Source organism: Myotis myotis, unplaced genomic scaffold (assembly GCF_014108235.1).
Source record: "Myotis myotis isolate mMyoMyo1 unplaced genomic scaffold, mMyoMyo1.p scaffold_m19_p_3, whole genome shotgun sequence".
Taxonomy (NCBI): domain Eukaryota; kingdom Metazoa; phylum Chordata; class Mammalia; order Chiroptera; family Vespertilionidae; genus Myotis; species Myotis myotis.
The window spans coordinates 160,895,346-160,917,489 of NW_023416335.1; the positions used below are offsets into that span (position 1 = coordinate 160,895,346).

The 22,144-nt window shown below is 40.5% G+C and overlaps 1 protein-coding gene across 8 annotated transcripts in view; it reads left to right on the forward strand.

Moving 5' to 3' along the window:
• The window catches only part of LOC118649992 (cyclic AMP-dependent transcription factor ATF-7), a 115,190-nt gene that overhangs the window by 26,025 nt on the left and 67,021 nt on the right, over positions 1-22,144 (forward strand). The window contains exon 1 of one of the 8 annotated variants that reach the window (XM_036297655.1): positions 14,797-14,934. The exons of the other annotated variants lie outside the window; for them this stretch is intronic. Within the exon in view, the coding sequence (XP_036153548.1) occupies positions 14,932-14,934 (3 nt within the window). The 5' untranslated portion in view covers positions 14,797-14,931. Of the gene's footprint in view, positions 1-14,796; positions 14,935-22,144 lie in introns of those variants that run through there. 8 annotated transcript variants of the gene reach the window in all.

Sequence of the window (22,144 nt, forward strand, 5' to 3'; positions counted from 1 at the left end):
GTTCATGATCCACTTCCCAACAGTAAGTCTGATGTGACACAGCTGAGTTCTAAATATGCTGCCTGTACTTTTTTTTTAGAGATGGCTGCTAAAGGTTGTGTTCTCTGCATTCTTATCTGAAAAGACAGGTGATACGGCTTTTCTCTGTTGAGACTCTTTCTCTTGAGCCTCATCACCTTCATGAAGAGGAATTCAGGGAAAGCAATATTCCTACTAATACCTCTCTGTGGAATGTGGCAGCAGAGGTAGTTAACAGAGCTGCCTCCAGAGAATGGGTTAGTGTTGAGGCAGCCATGCCCCAGATTCCCTGTGACAAAGGGCTGGTTAAATTTGAGTTGTATGGGTTTATGATGTGATGGTTAAAAGATAGCATATACAGGGTGGGGCAAAAGTAGATTTATAGTTGTTTGTATGGAAAATAATACAATAATAAATTATAATACAAGAATAACCTCTGTGTTTTGCATATCACAACTATAAACCTACTTTTGCCAACCTTTTATTTTAAAAACATTGTGACTATAAAATGGCTTTGCCTGTATGTGACTGTTAAATAATAGAAATATAGTTGGTGGCTGAATCCAGCAAATCTTGTGATTTTTTTAATGCTTTAGGAGGCACTTTTACTTGAAGGTGGATTATAAAGTAGGAAAAATTACTATGTATTGGTCAAAAATCTTGAATTAGAGATATTATTTCATGAGGATGCAATTAGATAACATACCTTTTGGATGCTTTTTGCACAGTTTTTATTTTCAATAGTCAACCAATTCCGTATTTCTATACCTCCTCTCAAGCATAGATAGATACTGTATTACAGTACAAATTATTCATATTTAAGTAGTCTTTCTGGTTATCGTAATCAAGTCACTGAGCAGAAGCTGGTCATATAAGCTTATTACTTAAAATGTCTATTTCCTTAAAAACAGGAACACATTTCCTATGAAGAGATACTGCTTAACGGATAGTATCATCCTATTATTAGTCGTTGAGAAAGGTTTCTGTAATAACTACTCTGTATCAATGCTGTCCTTTTAAGGAAAAATCTTTTGATTGTTTCTCTGTCCAGTGTGACCTTAGGGGCTGTTACTCTTTTTTTTTCCCTTCTGAGGATATCTACTACTAGAGCTTTTCTTCTCCCAGAGGACATTTAGGTACAAGTTGGGGTTCTGTTCATACCTTTCTGAGACATGAAATGTAACTTGCTCATGGAACTCCTGTTTTTCCTTTCTAAGGCCAAGAATAGCAGTAGAGCCCTAGTTGTGGTGGGATTGAGGGCAGTTTCTTGTACCTCCTTATCTTGTCATATAGTAGGAATAATGTTTATGATGTTGTAGTCCTGGCTTCACTTGGCATTTAACCAACCTCCAATGCTGTTTATTGCTTCGTATCCTCTGCCTCCATGAACATTATCCCTTAAATCTCTATTGCCTTGTAATATATGAGGCAACAAATAGTTTCTATGATTGGTTAAATGCTGGCATGCTACAAAGGTATATGTTTTACTGCCTGTATAACACAAATCTGTAGAGATTATTCCTATTATCCCAGCCTTCCCATTAAATGGGCCATACAGATACTATGGGACTCTGGATTTTTATTTCTATCCCTTTGGCAAGTTTCCCTATTAACTGGCATTAGCACAAAAGAAAAGCAAGGAAGAATGGGTTGGTGCTGATTACTGAATTTTTTTATATCAAGGGAGCATCGTGAATTGGAGAATAACAAGGGAAGAAATGGCTCTGGTAGGTGAATGCCATTTATGGTGGTATATGCTATCTTTACATGCTTCAACAGGTGAGGGCAGTTTCAGGCAAACAAATAGCCTTTCTTCCTCACCCTCTGCCAAGAGTTTAAAAAAATTCAGATTTTTATTTAATAATTCATATTTCATTCAATAATTCATCCAGTTCCCATCTGGTAAGAGTGCCTGCATGCTGTCAGGCAGCTGAAAATACACTGCATTATGCACAATTAGGCCAAATGCTAACCTTGTTTTTTGTAATAATATGTTGATTTTGCAATAGCTTTCAGTTCACTCTGAAAATGCTGCAGTTTTATGTAACCTTGTGATGGAAGTAGACCCTGTTATGCATTGTGTTGATAAAATTGGAACTGGGGTAAAAAGAAGTGTAGAGGTTTTATGAACTAGGAATTAAATCCAAGTTTTTAAACGTCAGATCTGGCGCTCTTGACACTTAGTTTTAGAAACATTTAGGCGATTATTTTAGTTTTCCATGTTATATTTTTTATTATATTACTAAAAGCATAGTAGATTAAAAGTATTCTTGTTCCAGTCTGACTCAAAAAAAGCTGTATAAACCTAATTGGAGCTGTACCCAAAAAATTAAGGTAAACTTTTTTCATTTATTCACTTATTTTTCTTGGATATGACTTAATATTTGGAATGAGAGCCCAGAAACTGTTTTCAGAGCATTGCTGTTAGGAAAAAGAATCCTGTATGTTTATATCTCAGTTCTTCCTAAATTAGGAGAGGGATGCTTTCCGACTCCCTTTTTTTACAAACTGCCAAGTTTATAAAGTGCCTTCTGGATCTGAGATCCTGTCCTTTATTAATTCTCATTTGCCACCCCTGAAAAACCACATATGGTTAGGTTGTTGACTTACAAGATATTGTCATTATTGTATAGAATTCTTCATTCTTTTACCAAATACTCCTCCAGCTAATGTGGCAGATAGAATGACAGCCAGTGTGCTCCCACTCTCTGGTTAGTGTTTCTTTAATGCAGATTGACTTGCTCAGCAGTTGCATTTTGTCTGAAGCCCTTGTTAGGGCCTGCTCTGTATGTGGATTCATAACACATCTGTGTGTACATCTACTGTGCTGTATAAATAATAATAAGTAATCACCAGATGGCCTATAACTGCTCCTCTGGACCCACTGGGTCTCTTGAAGCCGTTAGGAAAGTCTTCTGGCGTTTTGCTGGGGAAAACTTGTCATAGATTTATTTCAAAAAAAAATTCAAACATACAACTGGTGTTTAGGACCAGATATTGCTGTCTGTGTTGTAAATATTTAACAGGCTTTGTACAATGACAAGTAAAAGCGCCATTACTAACCACACACAGTGGCTGTGGAGCTCTTCTTCCCCCCCGGCCATTTAGAAAGGAAACGGAACGCCGATAAATTGTGCATTATGAATTAAGGTGCAAGAGCTGCTCTTTGGAAGCTCTTTCATAGGAGAAGAAAGAGAGCTTACACAGTCTGCTCAAAGGATGTAACTGGGCAAATTTAAGCTTTTTAACCATATGCCAGTGATTTAAAACACGATGCCCCTTTTAAATTAGACTTTTTAATATAAGAAAAGCCCCTTGAGCTGGAGTTTGGTCAGAGCCTGGTTTTTATCTTAATTGAGTCTTTACAACCAAATCATAAAACCCTTTGAAAGGGTTACAGTTGTGTTAGTAAACACTTAGCTAAATTTTTAGACTTGGTTATATCTAAAAATTTCACGTATATTGTTTGCCAATATTGCTTATAAAGCAAAACATCTTTATTTTGTCCTCTTTTTATTCATTTTTTTGTTAAAAGGGTTGTATATTTTGGGGTTTTGGGGGGGAAATTTTTTTATTCTGGTTTTCGGCTTATACTTTTCTGTGTTATATTTTGCTATTACTAACCCTTTTGCTCCAATACCTATTCCAGGGTACTTGGTCACTGTAGTAATGCATGTTTTTAAAAATCAAAATGGAGGTGATTACCTTTAAATTTTAGTGTTTTTAAATCTTTGTTTATCATGACAAAAAGGTTTTAAACAGAAATTGGATATCTTAGGTTTCTAGCCTCGCCTCCTTTTGTATTTTTGAGGGCTGAATCTATTTAACCACAGAGGAACTGTTCTATAAATCATAGCACATGGCTGTTACTTTTGAGTTAGGATGTGTAGAAAGCTTTTCTCTTTCAAAAGCTCATCTTGAAGAAATGACATAAAAATTGTGAGGGATAAATGCTGTTGTTAATAGATTGTTGTAGATAGGTTTCACTTTTTAAATTTTCTCTAACAAAATTATCAAGTTAAGTATAGGGTTTCAAAAAAGAAAGAATTACAGAGAAAAGATGGAAGTGTTGGGGTTTATCTCTTTGTAATAGTGCTTTCGTGTTTTTACTTTGAAATTTCTCTGTGCAGTGAACTGCGTAAGATTATGCTTTGGTAAGAATCTGAACTGTTTGCAATTGTCGTGTGAAAGTACATAGAGAATGAGGACGACTTTGTGAAATTAGCCATTCCCAGTCTGGCACACTATGTGCCCTGTGTGGCTCCTGATTCTGCTGGCAGATTGAAGAGCTGAACCAGCTTCTGCTCTAAAGACTAAAATTGCCAGCTATCATTCCAGCATTTAAATCTTGTAGCTCACATAGATGATGTCAGATTTTGAGCAAACATAGTTCTGTCTTTCGATCCCAGGTGGAATTTGCAATTCCCTAGGCTGGAAAGAAAAAGTTCTCCCTTTTTGCCTTTGAAAAACTGGAGTAGCTCTGCAGGGAAAGTCTGCAGAATAAATCTGCAGCCTTGCCGTGTCCTTTGAGTCATTGCAGAACGCTTGAGTGCTCTGTTTGGCATTCAGCAGATTGGCTGTCAGAACCAGAGCTCTGCTTATCAAAGACATGTCTCTGGAAGAACCATTTATGTTATTCCAGAGAGAATCATCCTGTGGCAAAAGGGATGCCCCTCTTTCTTCCCAAGGGTCTAATCTTCTTTTGATACTGGGCAATTATCCCTTGATTTTCCTGAAAAAAATACTTAAGTCTACCATAAAGATTGGCACCAGCACAGGTTGCAGACTTGGTTACAATGACAAACTGATTTCTTGGCCACAGGGAGGGGCATCAGGGTGACACTCATAATTATAATTGAGGCTTAGTGGTGATTTTTCTGCTGAGTATCTCAGTGTCTCTTCTAAGTTTGGTTTCTCTTTCTCTAAGGAAGATAGCATTTGCTTTAGTTTTTGCACACCAGTCACTATAAAAATGCTGTGAGAATTGTCTCCCCCCCCGCCCCCCCACTTCCTCAAGCCTCTTTCTTTGTCTTTAGTTACTGTCTTCTTCAGTTTGTGATCAAATGCTATAATCTAATTTTTTACTTTTTGCCTTCCTCTTACACAGCTTGCCTTGGCTTGTATTAGCTGCTATTGTACCTGGTAGGGATTATTCACCAGAATTTCCTCTAACTTAAAAAAAATAATAGATTCTTTTTAAGATTAATTTTATATTTACAAGGAAAAAAAAGCGTGGGAAGTAAATACTACAGAGTTCCCATATATCCCTATCACTCCACTCCCCCTACCACCAAATCATTTTGGTTTTTTTTAAAATATATTTTATTGATATTTTACAGAGATGAAGGGAGCGAGATAGAGAGTTAGAAACATCGATGAGAGAGAAACATCGATCAGCTGCCTCCTGCACATCTCCTACTGGGGATGTGCCCGCAACCCAGGTACATGCCCTTGACTGAAATCGAACCTGGGACCTTTCAGTCCACAGGCCAACGCTCTATCCACTGAGCCAAACCGGTTTCGGCCACCAAATCGTTTTTTACTGTGATACATTTGTTACAACTGATGAGCCAGTATTGATACATTATTATTAACTAAAGTTTACATTAGGGTTCACTGTTTGTATTGTGCATTCTGTGGGTTTGGGCAAATGTATAATAGCATGTATCCATTATTACAGTATGGTACAGAATGGTTTAAGAATTCTTATCTTTTTTTCTCCCTCTCCCCAGACCGTGGTAACTCTTGATCTTTTTGCTATCTCTATAGTTAGTCATGCAGTCCTCTAATTTTTTAAAGTTTTAAGCAGATAATCATGTGATTGAGAATAGCTGGAGAAAGAGGGAGAAAAAAATTAGACATGTGAGATCACAGCTCCACAGTCAGTCCCTCTAAAAGTCCAAGAATCTATCCAGAGATTTAGATGGCCACCCTTTCTATCTCTCTGATGTTAAAAGATTTGGCTTGCCTAGTGACAGTTCTTCTGGTTCTAGGTATTCAAAGGACAGGATGAACACTTAATTGGCTGTATTTGAGGTGTCAAGGTATTAGGGCTGGGAAAAGCAAGAGGAAGTAGAGCCCTTTTCATTTGTTAAGTTAAGGACAGTAAAGTCTCTCCTCTGCCCTCCCATAGGCAGCCTTATATGTGATTGAAAAAAATCAGTGCAATTTGAAAGTAAACAGGAAAGATTCCCTATCCAGAAATAAACCCTTTTCTTTTTTTTTCTTTTTTTGCTTACATTTATTTTATACTAGTGTCTCAGTGCATGGATTCGTGCATATTAAAAGGAAATTAATTAGAAGGTGGCTGGCAGGCCGGACAGGCCCTGGAACCAACCTCCTGGGGTCTCTCCGCAGCGGGCCACACCTGGGGCAGTGCTGTGGCTTGAAGGGCATCTGTAGAGTGAGCAGAGTCCCTCTGGAAAGTGGGGTCCCTCTGCCTGGCCTGTGGGGATCGGCCGCTACCAGTCGGAGCGTCTGCCCCCTGGTGGTCATTGTGGTGTCATAGCTACCAGTCGGACTGTTGCTTAGCATTTTATATATAAACTAGAGGCTCGGTACACAAAAATTTGTGCACTCGGGGCAGGAGGGGGGGGGTCCCTCAGCCCGGCCTGTGCCCTCTCGCAGTCTGGGACCCCTCAGGGGATGGCCACCTGCTGGCTTAGGCCTGCTCCCCGGGTGATTGGGCCTAAGATGGCAATCAGACATCCCTCTGGCAGCCTGGCAGCCCTTGGGGGATGTCCATTGCCAGCAGGGAGCAGGCCTAAACTGCAGTGCAGTCGGACATCCTTTGCGCTGCTGAGGAGGCAGGAGAGGCTCCCACCACCAACGCTGTACTGGCAGCCATCAGCCTGGCTTGTGGTTGAGCAGAGCTCCTCCCATGTGAGAGCGCCCTGACCACCAGAGGGCAGCTCCTGCATTGAGCGTCTACCCCCTGGTGGTCAGTGTGTGTCATAGTGACCAGTCATTCCCAGTCCTTCTGCTGTTAGGGTCAGTTTGCATATTACCCTTTTACTATATAGGATACAGGCTTGATGCATGGGTGGGGGCCGGCTGGTTTGCCTTGAAGGGTGTCCCGGATCAGGGTGGGGGTCCCGCTGGGGTGCCTGGCCAGCCTGGATGAGGGGCTGATGGCTGTTTGCAGCTGGTCACACCCCCTTCAGTGTGGGGGTCCCCACTGGGGTGCCTGCCCAGTCTGGGTGAGGGGCTGAGGGCCGTTTTCAGGCGGGTGGGTGACTGAAGCTCCCAACCTCTCCTTTTTTCCTTTTTTTTTTATTCTGGGATTTATTTACCTTCTATGGCTGTCACTGGAGCTGAGAGCCAGCTTTAGCTCTGAGGCTCGCTCCAGCTCTGAGACCTCGGCTGCTGAAAGCAGGTATCTGGATTTGTTTGGCTTCTATAATTGAAACACTGTTGCAGCTCCAGCTCTGAGGCCCGGCTGGCTGAAAGCAGGTTTCGGGGGTTTGTTTAGCTTCTATAATTGCAACATTGTTTCTTAGAGTGCAGCTCCGAGGCCGGCAGCGGCAGGCAGGGAACCTTGGATTCCTCCATCACTGGAGCAAGCAAGCCTCCTGTTTGCTTCAGCTGCCTGGCTGCCGGCCGCCATCTTGGTTGGCAGTTAATTTGCATATTGCCCTGATTAGCCAATGGGAAGCGTGTCAGAGGTACGGTTAATTACCATATTTGTCTATTATTATATAGGACTAGAGGCCTGTTGCACGAAGAGATTTGTGCAATAGGCCTTCCTTTCCCCTGGCTGCTGGCACGGGTTTTCCTCCAGCACCTGGCACCCAGACCTTTGCTCTGGCCAGGCTCCCGCCGGATCCGGCCCCAGAGCCGTGAGGCTTTGCTGCTCTGCCGGCTTTCATTGCTCTGCTGGTCCGGAGGCCATGAGGCTTCACTGCTCCGCCAGCCCCGGGGATGGGAGGCTTTCCTGCTCCGCTGGCCCCGGGCCATCAGGCTTCACTCCACCACTTGGAGCCTACGTATGCAAATTAACTGCCATCTTTGTTAGATTAATTTGCATACTCTCCTGATTGGCTGGTTAGTGTAGTGAAGGTATGGTCAATTTACATGTTTGTCTATTATTAGGTAAGATTTTAATTTTTTTATAAATCTTTGTCGTTGAATAAACCCTTGTACTTCTACATTAAATAAAAATTCATGTAAATTAATGTTATTTAGCCCTGGCTAGTTTTGCTCAGTTGATTGGGCATTGTCCTGTGCACCAGAAGGTCACCAGTTCGATTCCTGGTCAGGGCACATTCCCAGGTTGTGGGATTGATCCTCAGTGGGGGCTGTGCAGGAGTCAGCCGATCAATGTTGCTCTCTCACATCGATGATTCTCTCTCTCTCTCTCTCTCTCTCTCTCTCTCTCTCTCTCTCTCCCTTTCCCTTCCTTTTTCTCTAAAATCAATAAAAACATTTTTTTAAAAAGTATGGGAGCTATAATTCACTCTTTAGTATAAATTAGTTTAACCACAGATGTAATATTGGCTACATAAAGTTTTCCTTTGGGGTTAGGAGATAATAGATGAGAACTGGCTTAGGTGGAATGGCTCCAAAGCAAAAGACACATGACAACTTAAGAGAATGTTTTGGGCTATCTCGGCTTCCTTCTACTATAAGCTAGGTGAGAAGTATAAATCTTAAGAGCTTAAGAGCCCCAATAAACACTAGAAGCAACTTAATTCTCTTTGGACAGAAAGAGAGACATTTTCTCCTTTTCTTGCCCTGGAAAATTTAGATTGATAAAATATGGGGAAATGAGAGTGACCTGATTTCTCTAGTTTTAGGATTCAAGTTTCCTATCTACTTAGAATTCAAACTACCTGGTATTGGGTATGGTCTCTTTTCATAGAGATATTGACTCTTTATCTACTAGATTTGGCTACATATGAGAATTTTCCAGTCTTGGCCTTAATACTAACATAATTTTCTTATTTATTGAATCTAACTGACTCTGAGGTAAGATGAACATTGGCCTAGGAAAGCTCTATACCATGATGTTCAAGATTAACATAATTAGTGCAGACCAACAGCTCATGTATACATACATACACATACAACTTAGAGGAAATGTTGTGTTTATATAAAGTGCAGGAAAATTATATTCCATCCGGGATCATATGGGGGATATGAGAAAGAATAAATTACAAAGAAAATTGTTTAACTTTATCAATGTGATAACAATAACAACAGCAACAATAACAGAAGCTAACTGAGCTCTTATTCTGAACTGTGGAAAAGTGCTTTACTGGTATTGTTTAATCCTAGAAATTCATTGAGGGAGGATAAAATATTATCCCAATTTTGCAGATGAGAAAAGAGGCTCAGGTTAAATAACTTGTACAAGGTCACATAATATTTTGTGATGGAACTGCAGTGCAAACCCAGACAGACTAGTTTCAACTGCTTTCTTATTCTCCATATACACATAAATATATATATCTAGTATAGAAAAATATGGGTAAGTAGTGGTTTTTTGGTAAATGGGACAAATGCAGTTAGTTAAGATTTGGCTTGCTGCTGATAGAAACCTATAGTTTGCTGCTGATCTAGGCCTGAATGCCATACCAGAGAGAGCTGGATTGACTGCTGAGCTCTGCCTGTACAAAAAGATAAGAATTCTTAAAAGATCTCTCTGCAAATGCCTCAGCCTTAATCTATAATGTTGTTGTTTTTTATCTGCCTGGGAGTGCTACTGAAATGTGAGATAAACAACCATTGTTTTGCAGCAGGGATATGACTTTAAGATGGGAAAGAAAACTAATTCTTTTTAATCCTCACCCATTGATTTTTAGAGTGGAAGGGACGGAAGGAAGGAAGAGAGGCGGGTGGGGGGAGGGAGGGAGGGAGGGAGGGAGAGAGAGAGAGAGAGAGAAAGAGAGAGAGAGAGAGAGAGAGAGAGAGAGAGAGAAACATCTATGTGAGAGAGAGACATCAATAGTTTGCCTCCCACATGCATCTGGGACCTGGACTGGAGATCGAACCTGTGACCCAGGTACATGCCCTTGACTGGGAATCCAATCTGGGACCCTTCGATTTGTGGGCTGATACTCTAACCACTGAACCACATCAGCCAGGGCAAGGGCAAGGAAACTAATTTTTGGCCAACCAGAAATGTAGAAAACTGGAACCTAAAAATCAGAGTTTCAGCATCCTCCACTAATAGGCCCAAAGAAGCATTGTGGAGTCATCTTTGTGAATTCTAGACTGGGTCACTTCCTGATTCATATTCCCTTCTTCTCCATATTAGTTTTATGCCTGTAAGTTCCCAAATGCAAAGGATGGGATCTGGGTATCTTGCTTTGTGTAGTGCCATGTAGTAGTGCAGCTTTTGTTATAGTGGCTGCTATACTAATTGGTAACAAGAGGAAATACGACTAAAGTGCAATTAGGGTGTGATTTGAAGTACTTTAACAGTATGATGAGATGTATGTTTTACCCAGTGATTGCTAGCTTGTTTATTCGCTGATGTTCTTGACATATGATAGATACATGAAGGGTTTTACTTGTTGAATAATAAAATTATTCTCTACTCACATTTCATATCCTTCCCTTCTTTGACTTCATAGCACTGCCATATATCTGTTCTTTCCTTACAAACTGTGGTGTGCTAATGCAGTGGACATATAGTTTATTATTGGAAGTGAAAGTTTACAACTAAATAGATACATGAAAATATTTATTTCCAATACCACTTTTACTACGATACTATTTAAATGAAAAAATTCACAAAATCACAAATTATGTGCCTAAAAAAGTTACTTCTACGTTAAGCTGTACACTTCAAACAGAATTAATTCCAAAACCTGAGTAGGTGGATCATACATACACCAGAGCTACTGTCATGTGGCCTGGCCCAGCAAAGCTGATTTCTACACCCAAGAATATATTTTTCATTAATTTTGCAAAATAAAGGCCACTTGGGGGTGTTTGGGCGATGCAAAAAAAAAAAAAAAAAAAAAAAAGAAAATATTTATGTGAAATGACTTGTGATAAAAATATGTTGAAGTACACATAAAGGACCAAAGAGATTGGAGTCTCATAGTTGATATTTATAGTAAAGGAATTCTTTGTTTGTTTTGTTTGAATGTCTTTATCTTTTACTGGAAAGTTGCATATATATATATATATATATATATATATATATATATATATATTCCTTCTTGATTCTGATAATGATTCATTGTATAACTGTGGACTATGTGAAACTAATTCTTCATTCAACTGCAGAAAATATCTATTATCTTTTTTTTTTACCTCTGACGGTGAAGTCAAATTCTTGGCTTCAGAGCTGAGAATGCTTTTTTGGGCAAGGTCACAAACTATAAAAATAATGACTATAGGTATCCAAAGATCTCATTTGTTTATTTTACTGGATGCTTTGGACAGGCCAGTTAGTTGTATGTATGCATATACTTCTGTGTGTGTGTGTGTGTCCCCTGACAAGAGTTCCTATAAAACTATAAATGCAAAGGGAAAAGGGATTCAAGGCAGCAACCTATCAAACATAGACTACAAACTTGGCTCCTATGAGGTTATTGGACAGACAGTGACAGCTCAATAGGATGGATTATTTTTTTTATTTTTTGGTTAATCCTCACCCCAGGATATTTTTTCATTGATTTTTAAGGAGAGTGGAAGAGAGAGGGAAAGACAGAGAGAAACATCAATGTGAGAGAAACACATCGTTTGGTTGCCTCCTGCACAAGCCCTGGCCAGGGCCCGGAGAGGAGCCTACAACCAAGGTACATGCCTTTGACCTGAATTGAACCCGGGACCCTTTGGTCCACAGGCCAACACTCTATCCACTGAGCCAAACCGGCTAGGGCTGGATGATTTTTTTTTAAAGGTCTTTGTTTTGTGTGTGTGTGTTTTTTTTAATATATTTTTATTGGTTTCAGAGAGGAAGGGAGGAGAGAGAGAGAGAGAGAGAAACATCAATGAGAGAGAATCATAGATCGCTGCCTCCTGCACACCCCGCCGCCCCATTGACCAGAATTGAACCTGGAACCCAGGTTCCAGGCCAATGCTCTATCCACTGAGTCAAACCGGCTAGTGCTTAAGGTCTATTTTTTAATACTAAGCCTCAGTTACCTCCGTTTTGTGTCTCTGTTATCAAGCTTGATGACCCTCTCCCCCCACAAAAACCCTTTAACAGGCATCAGTTATATTTGAATCAAGTGAAAAGAGTTGCTGAAATAGTTTTAAAGATCTCAGTTGTGTTGTTTAGGTGGAGTTAGCTGTATAATACCAGAATGGGCAGATAGTATTAGACATCTGTCACTTCTCTGAGCATCACTTTTTTACACAGTGGTAATCTGTGTGCATTCATTTTTTCACTGTATTGTGTTTATAACTTCAGACATTTTAGTTCAGTTCCAAGGTAGTTCTTAGGACTAAGGAAGAGACTATAGTCCACTTAGGCTGAATTGGGAAGGGACAATAAAAGTGGTTACTCTAAAATGTTCTAGGGCCTAGGTTCTAAATATGTGTTTATAAGGCACTATATTAGATTTTTTTTTTAATTTAGCGATTCCCTCTTAAGTCTTTCCTTTTCTTCTAAGTTTTATGCATAGGTAATTGAAAAAGTGGAAAGGGGAAACTTTATTTCAGCATTCTTATACTTTATATGCATTTGAAACTACAGCCAGATAGGGCCTTAGGAGGCTTTTACTTTCAGTCATTCACATGGGACGAGAGAGAGAGAGAGAGAGAGAGAGAGAGAGAGAGAGAGAGAGAGAGAGAGAGAGAGAGGAAGAGAAGAGGGGGGAGAGGGGAGAGTGGAGAGGAGAGAAGAGAGAAAGAGAGAGAATGAATGTGCATCTTTAGCATCTCTTGGTAGAGCAGTGGTTAAAGGTTCGAACATATTGTACCTTATTGGCTATTCCCTAGTCCTATGGGAGGCATTTTGCTCCTCCACAGACAGTAATCAGCTTGTCAGAGTCGAATGGCTTTTTGTTTTTTCTTTATCTAGAAAAATGCAGTGGGCTAAGCCTTTCTGGGAAGCAATTTCTTCCTTACCGCATGAACAGAAGGTCATGGATGCTGTCTCAGAAACAAAGGGGAAATGGTGATAGAAAAATCAGCAGCTGGGGCATAATTGGATTGGAGTCTGTCAAAGAGACTCTTGACAATTCTTGCTTGGAAGCTGGACTTTCTGCTATGCTGTGCTTTTCTGTCTTAACATCCTATATAATAAAGAAGAGGTGATATGCAAATTGACCATCACGTCCCCACACAAGATGGCTGCCGCCCGTGGTCAAAAAATGGCTGCCTCCATTTGGCCACAAGATGGCCAGCAGGGGAGGGCAGTTGTGGGCGATCAGGTCTGCAGGGGAGGGCAGTAGTGGGCGATCGGGCCTGCAAGGGAGGACAGTTGGGGGCGACCAGGCTGTCAGGGGAGGGCAGTTAGGGGTGACCAGGCCTGCAGGGGAGGGCAGTTGGGGGCAACCAAGCCGGCAGGGGAGGGCAGTTGGGGGAAACCAGGCCAGCAGGGGAGGGCAGTTGGGGGCGACCAGGCCTGCAGGGGAGGGCCATTGGGGATGATCAGGCCGGCAGGGGAGGGCTGTTGGGGGCGACCAGGCCGGCAAGGGAAGGCAGTTAGGGGTGACCAGGCCTGCAGGGGAGGGCAGTTGGGGGCGACCAGGCTGGCAGGGGAGAGCAGTTGGGGGCGACCAGGCCAGCAGAGAAGGGCAGTTGGGGACGATCGGGCCAGCAGGGGATGGCAGTTGGGGGCGACCTGGCCGGCAGGGAGGGCAGTTGGGGGCGATCAGGCCAGCAGGGGAGCAGTTAGGCGTTGATCAGGCTGGCAGGGGAGTGGTTAGGGGGTGATCAGGCTGGCAGGCAGAAGCGTTAGGGGCAATCAGGTAGGCAGGCAGGCGAGCGGTTGGGAGCCAGCAGTCCCGGATTGTGAGAGGGATGTTCAACTGCCGGTTTAGGCCTGATCCCTGTGGGGTCCCAGATTGGAGAGGGTGCAGGCTGGGCTGAGGGACAACCCCCCCCCCCCCCCACACACACACACACAGTACTCGTGCACCGGGCCTCTAGTTAGATTAATAAGCAGTGAGTACTCTACTTCAGGCTTAATTTTTCAGACTCTTTTTTCTGAGCACTCTATGAACATAAACATACAACAAGTTATTTATTTTTACTTAGTGGTTTTCAATTTTTTAAAAAGAGTATGTTTTTAGAGCTATTTTAGATTCACAGCAAAATTGAAGGGGAAGTACAGATTCCCCATATACACATTCCTTTCTCCCACACGTAACATAGCCTCCCCCATTATCAACATCCCCCACCAGAGTGGTATTTGTGTTACAGCCAATGAACCTACACTTATAGGTACATCACAATCACCCAAAGTCCATAGTTTACCTTAGGGTTTGCTCATGATGTTGTACATTTGATGAGTTTGGACAAATGTATAATGATATGTATCTTTTATTATATTATCATACAGAGTATTTTAACTGCTCTCAAAATCCTCTGTGCTCCATCTGTTTACCCTATCCCATTCCTCCCCCGACCCCAGGTAATCTATTGATTGTTTTACTGTCTCCATAGTTTTACCTTGTTCAGAAAGCCATATAGTTGGGGTGATATAGTAAGTAGTCTTTTCAGATTGGCATCTTTCACTTAGTACTATGTATTTAGGGTTCTTCTGTGTCTTTTCATGGCTTGATACCTCTTTTTTTCTTCTTTTTCTTCCTTTTTTCTTAGCACTGAATACTATTTCATTGTCTGGATGTACCACAGTTTATCCATTCACCTACTGAAAGATATCTTGTTTTCTTCCAAGTTTTGGCAATTATGAACAAAGCTGCTGTAAATATCCATGTGCAGGTTTTTGTCGACATACTTTTCAACTCCTTGGATAAATACTAAAGAGAACGATTGCTAGATTGTATGGTAAGAGTATGTTTAGTCTGGTAAGAAACTGCCAAACTGTCTTCCGAAGTGACTTTACCATTTTCTATTCCCACCAGCAATTAATGAAAGTTTCTATTGCATCACACCCTCACAAGCATTTGGTGTTGTCAGGGATCTGGATTTTAGTCATTTGAATAGGTGTGTAGTGGTTATGTCGTTTTTGTTTTAATTTGCAGTTACCTGAGGACATATGATGTGGAGCATCTTTTCATATGCTTAGCTGCCATCTGTATATCTTCTTTGGTGAGGTCTGTCAAAATCTTTGGCCCATTTTTTTTTTCTTATTGTTGAGTTTTAAGAGTTCTTTGTATATTTGGTATAACAGCCCTTTATCGATTTATCTTTTGCAAATATTTTCTCTTGGTGTGTGACTTGCCTTCTCATTCTCTTGACACTGTCTTTCACAGAGAGGTTTTCAATATATATATTTGTAATTTCTTTACTGGTTAAGGTATTACAAATGTGTCCTCATCCCTCCCATTAACCCCCAACTTCCCCCCGAGGTTTTTAATATTAATAAACTTTAGCGTATCAATTATTGCTTTCATGGAGTCAATGCCTTTGGTATTCTTCTCTAAAAAGTCACTGCCAAACCCAAGATTATCTAGGTGTTCTCCTGTGTTATCTTTTAGGAGTTTATAGTTTTGTATTTTATTTTTTTTTTAATATATCTTTATTAATTTCAGAGAGGAAGGGAGAGGGAAAGAGAGATAGAAACATCAATGATAAGAGAGAATCATTGATTGGCTGCCTCCTGCACATCCCCCACTGGGGATAAAGCCCGCAACCCAGGCATGTGCCCTTGGCTGGAATCGAACCTGGGACCCTTCAGTCCACAGACCGATGCTCTATCCACTGAGCCAAACCAGCCAGGGCATATAGTTTTGTATTTTAAATGTATGTCTATGACTCATTTAGAATTAATTTTTGTGAAGGTTGTAGGTTAATATCTATATTTAATATTTTGCATGTGGATGTCCAATTGTCCCAGCACTGTTTGTGTGAAAAGATCATGTTTGCTCCTTTGTATTACCTTTCCTCCTTTGTTAAAAATAATTATGTGGGTCTATTTCTGGGCTCTCTTTTCTGTTCCATTAATATTTTTGTTTGTTGTTTCACTAATGCTATCTTGTCTTGATCACTATAGTTTTATGTCTTGAATTGGATAGTGTCAGTCTATCAGCATTATTCTCCTTCAATATTGTGTTGGATATTCTGAGTCTTTGACCTTTCCACGTAAAGTTTAGGATCAGTTTATCACCCACAATATTACTTGCTGGGTTTTTTATAGAGATTGCATTGAATCTATAGATCAAGTTAGGGAAGAATTAATATCTTGACAATAAATATATATTTAGTTCTTTGATTTTGTTCATTAGAGTTTTATAATTTTCTTTGTATAGGTCTTATACATATTTTGTTAGATTTATACCTGTCTTTCATTTTGGGAGGTGCTAATATAAATGATATATTATTTTTAATTTCATATTCCACTTGTTCATTGCTGGTATACAAGAAAACAATTGACTTTCGTATATTAACCTTGTACTCTGCAACTTTGCTATAATTGCTTATTAATTCCAGGAGTATTTTTTGGGTGTTTTTTTGTTTTGTTTTCATCTGGATTTTCTACACAGACAATCACGTGATCTGTGAACAAAGTTTTATTTCTTCCTTCCCAAGTTATATACTTTTTATTTCCTTTTTTGTCTTACTGTATTAGCTAGGACATCTAGTACAATGTTGAAAGGGAATAGTGAGAGGGGGAATGGATCATCCTTGCCTTGTTCTTGCTCTTAGTAGGGAAGCTTCAAGTTTCTCATTATTAAGTATGATGTTAGCTGTAGGTTTTTTTGTAGATGTTCTTTATCAAGTTGAGGAAATTCTCCTATATTCTTAGTTTGCTGAGAATTTTTATCATGAGTAGGTATAGGATTTTGTCAAATGCTTTTTTGCATCTGTTGATATGGTGATGTGATTTTTCTTCTTTAGCCTGTTGATGCAATGGATTACATTAATTAATTTTCAAATGTTGAATCAGCCTTGCATACCTAGGATAAATCTCACTTGGTTGTGGTGTATAATTCTTTTTATACATTGTTGGATTTTATTTACTAATATTTTGTTGAGGATTTTCACATCTATGTACATGAGAGATGTTGGTCTGTAGTTCTCTTTTTTGTAATGCCTTTCTCTGTTTTGGTATTGGGGTAATGCTGGCCTCATCCTATATAATAAAGAGGTAATATGCATATTGACCATCATGCCCTCGCACAAGATGGCCATCCCCATGTGGTCATAGATGGTCACCACAAGATGGCCAGCAGGGGAGGGCAGTTGTGGGCGATCAGGCCAGCAAGGGGAGGGCAGTTGGGGGCAACCAGGCCTGCAGGGGAGGACAGTTAGGGGCAACCAGGCCAGCAGGGAGGCAGTTAGGGGCGGCCAGGCTGGCAGGGGAGGGCAGTTGGGGGGGACCAGGCCTGCAGGGGAGGGCAGTTGGGGGCAACCAGGCTGGCAGGGGAGGGCAGTTAGGGGCAACCAGGTCAGCAGCAGAGGGCAGTTGTGGGGGGTGGGGGGACCAGGCTTGCAGGGGAGGGCAGTTGGAGGGGACCAGGCCTGCAGGGGAGGGTAGTTGGGGGTGACCAGGCCGGCAGGGTAGGGCAGCTGGGGGCGACCGGGCTGGCAGGGGAGGGCAGTTAGGGGCAACCAGGCCAGCAGGGGAGGGCAGTTCGGGGTGAGATCAGGCCAGCAGGGGAGGGCAGTTGGGGGCAATCGGGCCAGCAGGGAAGCAGTTAGGAGTTGATCAGGCTGGCAGGAGAGTAGTTAGGGGGTGATCAGGCTGGCAGGCAGAGTAATAAGTAAGAAAGTATTCCCTCTGCTTCTAATCCTTTGGAAGAGATTGTAGAGAATAGGTATAATTTTTCCTTAAATGTTTGATATAATTCACCAACCCGTTTGGGCCTGGTGCTTTCTGTTTTGGAAGTTGTTTATTGATTCAGTTAGTTTACTAGAGAGAGGTCTATACCTCAGAATGTAACCTCATTTGGAAATAGGATCATTGTAGCTGTAATTAGTTATTATGAGGTCATACTGGAGTAAGGTGGGCACCTATGCAATATAACTGGTATCCTTATAAAAACAGGAAATTGAACCATATAAAGATTGGAGTTATTCTGCCATAGCCAAGGAACACCAAAGATTATCAGCAAACCACCAGAAACTAGGAGAGAAGCATAGAATACATCCTTCTGAGGGAACCAGCTCTGCTGATGCCTTGATTTTAGACTTCTAGCCTTCAGAGTTGTGAGACAATAAATTTCTGTTGTGTTTAAGGCACCAGATTTGTGGTACTTTGTCAGGGCAGCTCTAGCAACTAATATAGGAGCCATTATATGTCAGGGCAGCTCTAGCAACTAATATAGGAACCACAGCCTGCCACACTGTGGTTGAAATCTACAACTTGCTGTAGTGAGTTGTTACCAAGAAGTGAAGACTAAGAGTTACCAGAGTCTTAGTTCTTCCCTGATACCCATCAGTCTGCTTAATGGCTTTTATATTTATCCTTGCTCCTTTCCCAAATTAACAGATGGGGCTGTTGTAATGTGATATGAAGGTTAATAGGATCCCATTAGTACCTCCTGGTTTGTCTGCATTCTGATGTAATAGGGTGGGAGGTTGTATATAATAAGGATTTTTTATCATTTTAGACCACAATCAAAAATTGAATATGACTCTATTGAAATAATAAAATGGCATTTTTTCCCTTTGTGTATTTTGCCAAATATCTCTAATTTTGAATAAGTCTGGGGGCTGGTTTCCAGAAACTAGCTCATGAATAATTTTCTCAATTCAGTCAGACCTTTATTAGCCTTTGTGAGTTCAATTTAATTTTTAAAAACTTGAATATCTATAATGTACTAGACATCATACTAGATACTAGTGATAAAAAGATATATAAGACATCAAAGTTATTCCCTGTCTTGTATAGGAGTCAGACACATAACTGCAGTTAAATTATAATATAATAAATGTAATAATATAAGTACAGTATTTTCAAATACTGAGAGGGTAGACATCAGGGAAAGTTTCATGGAGGAAATTATGTTTTAACTGGTTTTGAAAGATAAAGAAAAATTTGCGAGACAGAGAAGGTGGAGAACATTCCACACATAAGAGAATGTCAGACATGAAGAAAGAAACAGCATGGTACATTCAGAGAAATTCTAGGTAGCTTGCTGTAGATGGAGCACAAATTGTGATGGAGAGCAGCAGGAGATGAGGCTGGATTGATTAGCAGGGGCAGTTTCTAGGGAAACTGATGAATCGCTTCAGTATTGGATCACTATGACAGTAAAGAAGCATGTGGATAAGCATTACTGCTAGGCAGCATAGATTCCATTCTTTTCCCCTGCCTACCTGTTGTCCTCTTTAGTGGCCAATATTCTAAAAAATATCTCTTATGACTATAAAGCAAACATCCAAAATTTAAGAAGTTTCCCATTTGCCTGGTTTTATTTCAAAACCTTGCAAGTTAGACACGAAGATAATCAATAAGCTAAATATATCAACAAGTAATGGTAAAAAAATTTTTCTGCATTAAATTAAGGTGGCAATATATCCATGCCTCTTTTCCTATTTTGTTTGTCAGTTTATTTTGTGCATTAAATTCCACATATAAGAGAGATCACATGATACTTGCCTTTCTCCGACTGGCTTATTTCACTTAGCATAATACGCTCCAGGTCTATTCATGCTGTTGCAAAAGATAAGATTTCCTTCTTTTTAATGACTGAGTAGTATTCCATTGTGTAAATGTACCACTGCTTTTTTATCTACTCATCTACTTGGGCTGTTTCCATATCTTGGCTATTGTAAATAAAGCTGCTATGAACATACGGTTGCATATATTCTTTCTGATTGATGTTTTGGAATTATTAGGGCATATTCCCACAAGTTGGGTTGCTGGGTCCAAAGGCAATTCTATTTTTAATTTTTTGAGGAAACTTTATACTGTTTCCGCAGTGGCTGCACCAGTCTGTATTCCCATCAAGGGTGCACTAAGTTTCCCTTTTCTCCACATCCTCACCAGCATTTTTTGTTCATTTATTTATTGATGGTAGACATCCTGGCAGGTGTGAGGTGATAACTCATTGTGGTATTGATTTGCATCTCTCTGATGGTTAGTGATATTGAACATTTTTTCATGTGCCTATTGGCCATTTGTATGTCCTCTTTGGAGAAGTGTCTGTTTGGATCCTTTGCACGTTTTTAATTGGTTGTTTGTCTTATTGGTGTTGAGTTGTATAGGTACTTTGTATATTTTGGAAATTGAGCCCTTGTTAGATGTATCATTGGTAGACATGTTCTCCCATACAGTGGGTTCCCTTTCCATTTTGTTGATGGTTTGTTTTGCTGTGCAGAGGCTTTTTAGTTTGATATAGCCCCATTTGCTTGTTTTTTGTTTTTTTCATTTATTTCATTTGCCCTAGGAGACATATAGGCAAGAATATTGCTCTGAGAGATGTCTGAGCACAATGGAATATTATTCAGCCATAAGAAAGAAAGGAAATCCTTCCATTTGCAACAACATGGATGGATCTTGAGGGCATTATGCTAAATGAAATATGGCAGACACAGATAGATAAATAATGTATGATCTCACTTACACATAAATTCTAAAATAGCCAAAGTCATAGAACCAGAGAACAGAATCATCATTACCAGTGGTTGTGGGTAAGGGAAACATGAACATGTTGGTCAAAGGGTATTGTATTGCATTATATAACTGCCTTTGTTTTATTGTAGTCACTACTAAGTTGGCCTTTTTCTTTCATGAGTCTATCATTTTCAGTTTTTCCTTCTGCATTCCATATTAACATATACTCTGTTAATATAAGAATAGGAACATGTCCATTTTTGTAAAATTTAGCATTTAGTGTGTGAAATGCACTGAACTAAGTGTTTGAGACTTATAATTGAATTGGTTTTGCTAATGATCATATGAAGAGAATACATTTCTTCTTACAACTTGACGAATAAAATAAGCTTTGTGTGTTTAGGCAAATTGCCTAGATTACAGTTCATAATGAAAGTATAGAGATGTAAACTATGTTTAGTCTGAATCAAACACCTATGCACATTAAAATTAAGTAGTCATTAAAATAAAGATATTTAATAACCTTTACTAATTTTATTCCCTGGCCCCTAGAAATTATACCATTTAATTGAGGAAAAAGGGGACATGTAATACTTTAAACAATAAAATAAATAAATAAATACATACATACATACATACATACATACATACTGGAAAAAATTAAGGTGGCAAGCCAAATTCAGTACACCCTACCTACAAGCTTCTGGTTTATTTAAGAGACCTGCCAAACCATTTGAGTCTTTTTCTATTTCTTTACCACCCTATAACCTCTTGCTAAGGCTCTGGGCACTTAAGCTTAGATAGCTTGTTTAAAACAACATATTGCTGCAGTTTGGAATTATTTGTGAGTGAGTGAGTGAGTGAGTGAGTGAGTGAGTTTGAAGACTGAGAAATAGATCTTTTTTTTCTTCCCTCCCTCTCTTTTCTTCTCTGCTTCCCTCACTCCAGCCTTTCCAGCTTCAATTTTTATTTTGGCTTAACTATTACAGTACTAAATTGTATAAGCCCTTAAAGTCATTAATAGGCTCTATACTGTGACTTGTGTATGCTCCGCTCTGCTCAGCTCATTGTAAGCATTCAGAATCTCCTGTATTATCAAGAAGTGTTTAGAGCAGAAATAGGGAACCGTTTTTCTGCCAAGGGCCATTTAGATATTTATAATATAACTAGAGGCCCGGTGCACAAAAATTTGTGCACTTGGGGGGGGGCGGCCCCTCAGCCCGGCCTGTGACCTCTCGCAGTCTGAGACCCCTCTGGGGATGGCCACCTGCTGGCTTAGGCCTGCTCCCCGGAGGATTGGGCCTAAGATGGCAGTAAGACATCCCTCTGGCAGCCCGGCAGCCCTCAGGGGATGTCCACTTGCTAGCGGGGAGCAGACCTAAGCTGCAGTCAGACATCCTTAGCGCTGCTGAGGAGGCAGGAGAGGCTCCCACCACCAACGCTGTACTGGCAGCCATCAGCCTGGCTTGTGGCTGAGCAGAGCTCCCCCATGTGGGAGCGACTGACCACCAGAGGGCAGCTCCTGCATTGAGC